The 11489-nt window shown below is 40.5% G+C and overlaps 1 protein-coding gene across 1 annotated transcript; it reads left to right on the plus strand.

The window, feature by feature from the left end:
• Positions 1-1077: 1077 nt before the first annotated feature.
• TLR4 (toll like receptor 4) lies at positions 1078-11137 on the plus strand (the record flags this gene model as incomplete). Its single annotated transcript, XM_084236398.1, has 3 exons — positions 1078-1173; positions 5856-6022; positions 8872-11137. 3 exons carry the CDS (start codon positions 1078-1080, stop codon positions 11135-11137), a joined length of 2529 nt encoding a protein of 842 aa, XP_084092524.1.
• Between the last annotated feature and the right edge of the window lie 352 nt (positions 11138-11489).

An 11489-nucleotide genomic window follows, 5' to 3' on the forward strand; every position in this document is an offset into this window, starting at 1 on the left:
TTTTACAGCTGTGTTGAAGAGGTCTGTGAGAGTGTGCTCAGCCCCTTATGACAGGCATCTCCAGAATTAATTTTAGACATGTTGGCTTTGAGATCCACATGGAACATCTCAGTAGAACTATCTAGGACATGATACCAGGGATAGTCCCATTTTAGACTGTGTTCTTATTTAACAGAAACTGACATTGTGCTTGTTCATCCCTGATACCATGCTAAACAGTTTCCAAATACCAGTTTATTTAATCCCATGAAAATCACTTGAGTGCATATTATTATTCCCATTTTGTCTATAATTTAAGAAACCATTGTAGTCATCAATTTATAGAATGTTCTGGTGAACTATGTGTTAGATGATGCATTTTTTTTAAAAGTTCACTGATTTCAATTAAGCAAAACATACTATGTCATCTCCATTTTAAAACCAGAAAACTAAGATTTAGTAGTTTATATCATTTGGCTATTGTCCCACGACTTTATCTTTCTGAATTCCAGAGGGAAGCCCATGAGAAGACAATCATCTAAAAGCCAACGAGGGAGTCTCAGAAAAGCCAGTCCTGCTGACAGCTTGGTCTGGGGCTACTAGCCTACAGAACTGTGAGGAAATAATGTACAGTCTGTGGTACTCTGTGACGGCAGCCCTAGCAATGACTACAGACAGAAAGTTTCCATTTCAAAAACAAAATTGGAAAGCTACCGTCCTAGATAGCTGAATAGACAGTTTGACCAGTACTATTATTTCTCTAAATTTACTAACCCTGAGGTCAGATGATTTCCTGGGATAAAAGCCAGCTTCCTCTTGTTACTCCAGCCCTTAGTCTGTGGACATTTTCTTCTAACTTCCCCTCCTAAGACAGGGGAGATAACTATTAAAGAAGCAGAAGTCCAGAATGCTAAGGTTGCCACTTTCACTTCCTCTTGCCCCTTAACCCAGCTCTGCTTTGAATACAGTCATTGCGTGGGTACCGAGCTAGGAAAGGAGACAGCAGTGCCATAGGAGGAGGCTGCTGTGACACAGTGGCAGCAGGTGGTTGGCGGCGGTGTGTCATGGTGGCCACATCTCCTAAGAGAAGATGCCAGGATGATGGCTTCCACGCACCTGGCTGGGGCTCTGATCATCCCAGCCTTGGCCTTCTTTTCTGGCCTGAGACCAGAGAGCTGGGACCCTTGTGTGCAGGTATGTAGTAGGAGTCAGCTCACCTCCTGTGAGCTTTGCTTTGCTTCTGAAAAACTGCTCTGTGCCAAGAACTTTATAAAGAGGAGCCAAGTATTACCTTAAAGGGTTCAGAAGTCATAGGACCAAACAATTCATGGTCATAGGATACAATTAGGTGGTTTATGGGGTTTTGTCCCACGGAAGACTTTACAAATGAGGTGTTTATATCAGATAGACAGACCTGCTTGAAATCACTGTCTGACTTCAGGGCTGTGTGACTTTGAAGATGTTATTAAACCTCTCTGAGACTAGGTCTCACAGCTGTAAAGAAATTATAACACCTACTTTAACAGAGGGTTATAAGAAGGCTGCTTGCTGTGATTCCTCTATGCCTAAGTTTTACAAACTCAATTTCAAGTTGTCACTTTACCCCTTTCCATTTCAGGAAGAGGTTTTTGTTTGCTTGTTTTGGTTTTTTGTTTGTTTGGTTGGTTGGTTGGTTTTTTTTTCTTATTCCTTTTTTAAATTTTTTTAAAGATTTTTTAATTTATTTTTACAAGCACTGGGTACAGTCATAAGCGCAGGAGGGTGAGAGAATTCACCAGAGCCAGAGCGGGGAGCAGAGCAGGCAGAATGACGAAGTACTCTGCTGAGGGGAGCAGCGGGAGGCAGCTGAGGTCTGTGTGCCATGTGGGACCCTCACTGGTGGCTGCAGATCGAACCGGTGCTGCAGAGGCTGTGGGCAGCATGGCAGCCCAGTGCTCAACCAGGGGAGGCCTTTTTTTTTTGATTCTTAATAGAAATAATTTTTTAAGTAGGTTTCAGACTTCTGAATCTAGTCATTCAGTTCTTCCCAAAAGATGAAAAGGAGAGACTGGAAAAGAAAAGGGGAGACAGAGAAATAGGGAAAAGGACAAAGAGAGAGAGAGAGAGAGAGAGAGAGAGAGAGAGAGAGAGAGAGGAGAAAAAAAGAGTGAGATAGGAAATGTCAGCTAAAGCAATGGTCTCTTCTTTTGGAAACACCAACCAGCTGGTTGGTAATTCTTCAAGATGGAGCTGTTGTTTACAAACCTCTGGTAGGAATAAACAGCCTGGAATTCAGGGTGTGCAGGGTGAGAAACTCAAGAAAAGCATGGTTAGCCAGAGTTTGGAAATGGAGAATCTGAGAGAAAACAGTGCACTTTATAGGGAACAAAGATTTGTTATCACAAAGTTCTCCCTTCCCCAATGTCCTGCCCATACCCTTATCCTGACCCCCTTTTCTGTAGTTCTCAGGCTACTAGGGAAATGGAGATGGATCCTCCAATTTGGGTCACCTTGGATATAATCACATTCACCCTGGCTCCTCCCTTTCCCCAAATCCCATATGCTCTGTCTCAAAGCTTGTCCATCACAGCCCATCCTTCAGCGCCTCCCTAGGACAGTCCTCTTGGGCAGTGACTGGTCTCCTAACTTCATAGACCCCTTCCTTTAATCCACTCTGCATATTTTTGTTTCTGGTTTATGTTTTGTTGTTTTCCTGAGATTGGGTTCTAACAAATTAGCCTTCATGAGAATTTATAACAACTTTCCATGGCTGTTAGGGTGGTTTCCTAATACCACCCTAACAGGACAAAGGCCCTGCCTGGAATGCATTTCCTGGAGCTAGAATGCATCTCCCGAGATCTGTGTTGTCAAGAGTAATACCATATGGGCCACATGATACTATTTACAGTAAACACATTAAAAATTAATTGCATTTTTATTTAGCAGAAATTTAACTAATTAAATTAAAAATATAATTTGAAATCTTTTAGTAATCATAATAAAAATATAAAAAGAGCTGAATTTACTTGTAATATTTTATTTAACTTAATATATTCAAGATATTTTTTCAAAATGTAACATGTACTAAATTATTAATAAGATGGTTTACAGTTTTTCTTTGGCACTAAGTCTTTGAGATTTAGTATATATTTTTACCATATGTCTCAGTTTAGATTCACATTTCTCATGCTTAATAACCATGTATGGCTAGTGGCTGTCATATTGGAAGGGCAATCCTAGATATTTTCAAGAATTTAATCCAGCTCTGCAGTCAGATTTCTCCTTACATGTCTCCTCCTTCAGTAAGTCTTCCTGACTGGCTCATGCAGAGTTCCCCACACACAATATTTGCCTCTAATCTTCTTATGCTGATTTTTTTTAATAGTACCTCTCTATATGTTTTTTGCTTTTTTTTTTTTAATTTTTCCCCTTGAAATGATATCTGTAGGAGAGTCATCATTGCTGGTTTCTGTTTCCTTACTACCTAGCACAGAGTGACCACTCAATTCCTATGTGTTGAATGACTAAAACTATTGCCACATGATGAAGTCTATGGCTCCTGATTTGGCTATGGTTTCCCCTCTGGCTCTGGTTTCACCACTCCTGCTATGTTCCACCTAATCATAATTAATTGTCCATCTCTTTCCTTACACTGTTCTCTCTCCCCCTTACCATGTCTTCAAGTCTTACTCATCTTTCAAGAGCCTCCTTGAAACCTTTCTTGGAAGCCTTCTATGATCCTTAGATACAGAGGGAATATATATATATATATATATATATATATATATATATATTTAAGATTTATTTATTTATTCATAAAAGAACTGGGGCACAGGCCAGATTTGTGGGAGGGTGAGAGGGTTTACCAGAGACCGAGGGGGGGGACAGAACAGGCAGACTAATGAAATACACTGCTGAGGGGAGCAGCAGGCAAGACAGGAGAGGTCTTCTTCGCCATATGGGACCCTTGCCGGCCGGCTGGGATTGAACCATCACTGCAGAGGCTGCCGACAGCTTCACAGCGCTGTGCTCAACCACCTGCGCCACCAGGGGAGGCCCTACAGAGGGAATATTTTCCAAGCCTGGTTTATAGCCCATTCCAGAAGGGAACTGTGCTCCTTCTAAGACCTTACTCTAGAATGTGAACTCACTGAAATTTGGAGTCACATCATATCTGTCCCTGTACTATCCACAGCATGTAGCAGAGAATGCCTACAATTTGGATTTAAACAAACATTTATTCAATCAATCATTCATTCACAAATATTTTTTGAGAATCAACCATTTGCCAGGAACCATTCTAAGTGCCAAAAACGTAGCAAAGGTCAAGCTTTAGGCTTATAATCTGGTGAGAGAGCTGAATAATGCCTATGAAACAATCACCTGAACAGCATAGTGTTAGATGGTGAAATATCTGTGATGGGTAAAAGAGGCTGAGGGAAGAACTTCTGGGACCATCCTCTATTGGATGGTATGGTTGGCGAGGTTGCTACTAAGGGCAACATTTAAGTAGATATGTAAATGAAGCTAAGAGCTACCATACAACCTCTGGGCCTTTATGTATATTGCTTCATCTCTCTGAATTCTTCTTCATTAAAAGTTCAATTTGGAGGGCCTCCCCAATGGTGCAGCTGTTGAGCGCTGGGTTGCGAAGCTGCCCGCAGCCTCTGCAGCACTGGTTCAATCCCCAGCTGCTCCCTGGCCACCGGATGGGGGTCCCACATGGTGCTCAGTCCTTTCCTGCCGCCCGCTGCTCCCCTCGGCAGTATACTTTGGTCCTTCTGCCTGCTCTGCTCCCCTCTCTGGCTCTGGTGAATTTTCTCACCCTCCCGCGCTTCTGACTGTACCCAGTGCTTGTATAAATAAATAAATAAATCTTTGAAAAAAAAGTGCAATTTGGAGATTAAAGTGTATAACTTATAATGAATACAGGGACATATAATAGGGAATTAATAATGGCTAATAATAAAAATGCTAATATTTACTCATCATTTATACTGAAGTAGACTTTGAGAGAATCTCTTTAAAATTACCTAATCTCATTTAATCAATTTAACAAAACATACTGGTTTTAAAGAACAGAAAATAAAATTCAGCTGGCTTATGCAAGGAATTTCAATGAACAAATCAGAATTCAAAATTAAACTGGAGGTTAGAGAATGAGATTTTAAAAAATTGGGGAAAGTATTATAGAAACCAGCACTGGAAGCAAGGAAGTACAAATCCTTGATCTCACTTGCTAGGTTCCACCACTGAAACTATGTGCTCTAAGACCTTAAATGGGGAGATTTTTTTCCCCACTTCTGTATTACCTGCTCAAAGGTCAATGAACCAAGATTGAGAAAATGCAATTCACAAAAATTGGGTGGTGACTAAGGAAGTGTGGATACCTTAACTGGAAACCTCCCCAAGGCTGAATATGTGTGTGTGGGGGGGTGCAATTTAGAAACAAAAAGAAACAAAAAATACCCTTTATCCCAAGTCATACTTACGAGCTATGGAGAAATCCAGAGCTTCTGGACTCCAGAGGTTTAGCTCTCTACCACTGATTCCATTGCTTCTTGCAAAATGATGCTATTGTACAGTAAAGGTTAGAACACTGGATACATAGAAGATGTTCTACCCTTCTTTAGAATAAGTGTTTAGAATAAGTGTTTCATAAGTATGAAGTGACAGGATAAATGTGGATGGATGGATGAATGGATGGATGGATGGACGGATGGATGGATGGATGGATGGATGGACGGATGGATGTGTGCATGCATGAAAGAAGACTGACTGGCCCCTGTGCTTGTATGAGAGATCCTCCAGACTCTGGCCTAAAAGCAGGGAGTTGCAATGGGGCTCTGTTGAGGTATATTAAGTAAAATACTGCATTTAATGTGTTTCCATTGTAGGTGGTTCCTAATGTTACTTACCAATGCATGGAGCTGAATCTTGACAAAATCCCTGACAACATACCCATATCAGCTAAGAAACTGGACCTGAGCTTTAACCCCCTGAAGCATTTAGGAAGATATAGCTTCTCCAACTACTTAGAACTACAGGTACTGGATTTAGCCAGGTAATGAAAGAGCTTTTTACACACTGCACAAAGTGAGATGTTCATTGGTCTAACATTCCAAGGTTGAACCAGAAAGCCTAGTTGATGGACTGTCAACTTCAGTCATTCATTTATTGATTGATTCATTCATTCATTCGGTAGATGCCTCGGTTGCTGTATAACTTTGGGCAAGCCATTTCCCTTCTGCTGGTCTCAGAAATAAGCAATTGGACAAGCGATAGTTCCTAACAACAATTCTATTTTTGAATTTTCTTTTAAGTCAGGGGAAAAAAATGACTCTAATTCTTTCATTGGCAGATATTTTTTGGCCCCTTGCTATATGGTGAACACTGAAAGAAAGAGTATATTGATAGATATCATGTAATCCCAGCTATTAAGGAGGGCATATTCACTTGAAAGGATTAATATGATAAAATCAGGAGCATGGTATTGGGCACATAGTAGACATTTGACGAATGTTACCTGATTCTGATTGTGGATTCGTACCTGAGATAAGGAGTGTAATATGTAGCAGGAGGTGATAAAATATATGCAAATTAGAGGCAATACATTGTGTTGGTCACAAGAGGGGCCTTCTCTGCAATGGTAGCACAATATATATTTCAGAAATCAAGTGGGATTCAAACAGTGTCTGGAATATTGAAAGCAGGGTAGGGGACGGGGGATTAGGAGATAAAGTAAACCAAAGACTAGATTGCAACATCAAAGGCAAAAACATCTGCTGTGAGAAGAAACAGTGGCTAAGGTTTTCTGATATTGGGAGAGGTGATGTTACTATCATTATTTTGGGGGGAGGGTACTGAATCCTGAGCCAGTTTTTTTATCATCAAGGGTCTTATTAAACAATTATTAGATAATCATCCCGTTCTCTATACCAGTTGGTGAAAAAAATACAAACATTTTATGTATGTCTTTTCACCGTGGAAACCGTAAGAACTAAGTGTATCATAGGAAAATCATCTTTAGAGCAGATATTTCTATAGAAGAATGAGCATCTAATATTTTATGCTCTAACTTGGATATTGATAGACTATAGCCAAGGGTTAAATAGAGCATTTTAAAGGCAGAACCTAGATCCCATGAGGCTCAGAAGACCCTCAGTAGGTCCTTTTCCGCATTTATAACCATGTTGCTTGAGGTACATCATTTTCTCTCTCTGAGGCTCAGATTTCATCTGTGAGACAGAAATGATGAAACTTACTCTGTAGGGTTAAATGTGATAATGAGCACAAACATGCTATATATATTCATATATAATATAAACTATATATTTCATAGTTACAAAATAGTATTATCATAGCATTTCATTACTTTCGAATTTTCAGTTTCCTGAGTAAGAATTTCATACTAAAGGTACTGAGGTAGACAGACCAGCCTTCCTCCCTTAAAAGCAATAAGTAATTTTTTATTAAACAATTGTTTAATGGTTCCTGTTCTTGTAAGTTTCCCTGGTAACCACCCCCCCCTTATTGGTTTTCCAAAGGGTACCTTAATTAACATAATAAGAGACACCTTTACCACTCTCAACACTTTAGAAATTTCCGGGTGTTGTGTGTGAACCAGGAAATGTGGATGAAGATCAAAACATATGAGAAATATATTTTGGTCATATGAATGATGAGATATATATATATATATATATATTTCCTATAAATCACAATAGTGTACCATGATAACTAATTTTCAAACATCTAGCTATCGTATATGGAAAACTTATCATAAACACTAAGGGTATCTGCTACCCATTTGTGTATTTTTTGAATTTTTTATTTTAATATTTATTATTTTTTAATTTTTTAAAAAAAATTTGCTTCCCCTCACCCCCTCAGATTGAGTACCCATAGAATTTCCTTCCCCAAGGCACCCATGCACCATCACCTCAGTCCTCTATGCTCCTCTGTCCCTCCCTCTCACTCCCTCCCTCCTCCTCCCCTGCAGGATGTCTCTGGTTTATAATTGTCTGTTTTTGCTTTGTTGTGTTTTGTACTGTTATTTTTTTACACTGATATCTTATTTGGTTCCCCTATATTCCTGTTATAAGTGAAACCATCAAACTGGTCCAACCATTGTGGAAAGCTGTCTGGAGGTTCCTCAGTCTACTAAAAATGGAGCTACCATATAATCTGGCAATTCCACTACTAGGGATCTATACAAAGGACACAAAAACGGTGATTAAAAAGAGGACCTGTGCACCTACGTTTATTGCAGCACTATTTACAATAGGTAAAACTGGAAACAACCCAAATGCCCCAAAATAGATGACTGGATCAAGAAGACGTGGTATATATACACAATGGAATATTACTCAGCAATCAAAAAAGATAAACTCAGCCCATTCGCAGCAACATGGATGGAGCTAAAAGGAATTATGCTCAGTGAAATAAGCCAGAAGGAAAAAGAAAAATACTTGTTTTTTTTTTAATCTTTGAAATTGACATTCTCCAGTCATTAATCATGCCTAACAACTAAAACTCTGTGTCCTCTGCACTAACAGGATGTATAATCATAATTACATGTTGCTGGAAATGACTGGTTGATTCAAGACTGTTACCGACTCTGTCAGTCACATAGTCTTCATGTGCCCAGATCCTGGGTTGGCTTCCTTCTGATGGATGTGCTCCCTTTGCTTAGCATGTGCAACTAGTGTGAAGAGTATGATCAAGAGTGCTGAGCCTGTAGATCTTCATGTTCGCTCATGCCATCATCTGCCTCTCTTGATCTCTGCCTATGCACAGTCATCATATGACATGTCACGTCTGTGTGAAAACTGTATGGCTGGGATTGGTTTTCCCTTTTTGGGTGTTTATTCAGCAGAAAGATTATGTAATCTATATCTTTTTTGCCTGTAGGTGTGAAATTTTCATGATTGAAGATGATGCATTCCATGGCCTAAACCAACTCTCCACCTTGATATTGACGGGAAACCCTATCCAGAATTTATCCCTGGGAGCCTTTTCTGGACTATCAAATTTACAGAAGCTGGTGGCAGTGGAGGCCACCCTGGCATCTCTAGAGGACTTTCCCATTGGACATCTCAAAACCTTGAAAGAGCTTAATGTGGCTCACAATTTCATCCATTCCTGCAAGTTACCTGATTATTTTTCTAACCTAACCAACCTAGAACACTTGGACCTTTCCAAAAATGAGATACAAAATATTTACCATGGAGATTTGCAGATTTTATACCAAAAGCCCCTAACCAAACTTTCCTTAGATTTATCCATGAACCCTTTAGACTTTATCCAACCAGGTGCCTTTAAGGAAATTAAGCTTCATCAACTGACTTTGAGGAGTAATTTTAATAATACAGATATAATGAAAACTTGTATTCAAGGTCTGGCAGGTTTGAAAATTGATCAGTTGGTTTTGGGAGAATTTAAAAATGAAAGGCATTTAGAAAGATTCGACAAATCTGCACTAGAGGGTCTGTGTGATGTGACAATTCGGGAATTTCGGATGGTATTTTTCTACAAGTTCTCAGAGGAAACTACTGACTTTTTAAATTGTTTAGTAAATGTTTCTGCAATTTCTCTGGTGAGTCTGGATTTAAGTAAGTTACCAAATCTTATTGGTGATTTCAGATGGCAATACTTAAAAATGGTTAAATGTCATTTTGAACAATTTCCCATATTGATGCTCAAGTCTCTCAAAAGGTTGGTTTTCAGGGACAACAAAGGAGCAAGCATTCTAACTGAACTTGAACTACCGAATTTGGAGTACTTAGATCTCTATAGAAATTCACTGACTTTAAAGCACTGCTGTTCTCAATCTCATTTAGGGACAACCAGACTGAAGTATTTAGATCTGAGCTTCAATGACGTGATCACTCTAACCTCAAACTTCGTGGGCTTAGAGCAATTAGAATATCTCGATTTCCAGTATTCTACCTTGAAACATATCAATGATTTTTCAGTATTCCTGTCACTCAGAAACCTCCTTTACCTTGACATATCCTGCACTAACAGCCACATTATTTTCCATGGCATCTTTGATGGCCTGTTCAGCCTCCAAGTCTTGAAAATGGCCGGCAATTCTTTTCAAGATAACTTCCTTCCAAACATCTTCACAGGGATGGTGAACTTGACCTTCTTGGACATCTCCCACTGTAAGCTGGAACGGGTTTCCCAGATGGCATTTGACTCCATCCCCAGACTTCAGGTGCTCAATATGAGTCACAACAGCCTCTTGTTTTTAGATGCACTTCTTTATAAACCTCTCCTCAACCTCCAGGTTCTGGATTGCAGTTTTAATCACATAGTGGCCTCTAAGGCGCAAGAACTACATCATTTTCCAAGTAGTTTAGCTTCTTTAAATCTTACTCAGAATGCCTTTGCTTGTGTTTGTGAGCACCAGAGTTTCCTGCAGTGGATCAAAGACCGGAGTCAGGTCTTGGTGGCAGCTGAACAAATGGAGTGTGCCACCCCTGACGATATGCAGGGTATGCCAGTGCTGAGTTTCAGGAATGCCACGTGTCAGATAAGCAAGACTGTCATCAGTGTGTCAGTTCTTGCTGGGCTTGTGGTGTGTTTAGTGGCAATTCTGTCCTATAAGTTCTATTTCCACCTGATGCTCCTTGTTGGTTGCAAAAAGTATGGCAGAGGTGAAAGCACCTATGATGCCTTTGTTATCTACTCCAGCCAGGATGAGGACTGGGTGAGGAATGAGTTAGTGAAAAATCTGGAGGAGGGGGTTCCCCGATTTCAGCTGTGCCTTCACTACAGAGACTTTATTCCTGGTGTGGCCATCGCTGCCAACATCATCCAGGAAGGTTTCCACAAAAGCCGGAAGGTCATTGTCGTCGTGTCTCAGCACTTCATCCAGAGCCGATGGTGCATCTTTGAGTATGAGATTGCCCAGACCTGGCAGTTTCTAAGCAGCCATGCAGGCATCATCTTCATCGTCCTGCAGAAGGTAGAGAAGTCTCTGCTGCGGCAGCGGGTGGAGCTGTATCGCCTTCTCAGCAAGAATACCTACCTCGAGTGGGAGGACAGTGTCCTGGGCCGGCACATCTTCTGGAGACGGCTCAGAAAAGCCCTGCTGGATGGTAAGCCCTGGAATCCAGAAAATGCGGCAGATGCAGAAAACACCCAGAAAGAAGACACAACCTCCACCTGAGGAGGACAAGCTTCCAAGGTGCTTCTCGTTCACATGGGGCCCCTATGTGTTCGGTTCACAGTACTAAACACTGCAACATCTGGGCCTGGTGCAAAAGCAGGTGATTCCATGGTGCATAAGATAAACAGGACTGCTCTCTCATCGGTCAGAGGGAACACAGACTGCTAGAACATAGACCCTCTGTGTGTGGATGCTTCAGCCAACTCAGTCAAAGGCCATGACAGGGAAAGTCCAATCAACATTTAGCCCATCAAATTAAAGTAGAACAAAGAGACACCCCCACTCTCAGTCCCAAGAGACTAGGAAAGGACATAGTTCTAAGCCCTTTGAGGTATAAGGACATCATATTTTA

This window comes from Talpa europaea, assembly GCF_964194135.1.
Source record: "Talpa europaea genome assembly, chromosome: 7".
Lineage (NCBI taxonomy): Eukaryota > Metazoa > Chordata > Mammalia > Eulipotyphla > Talpidae > Talpa > Talpa europaea.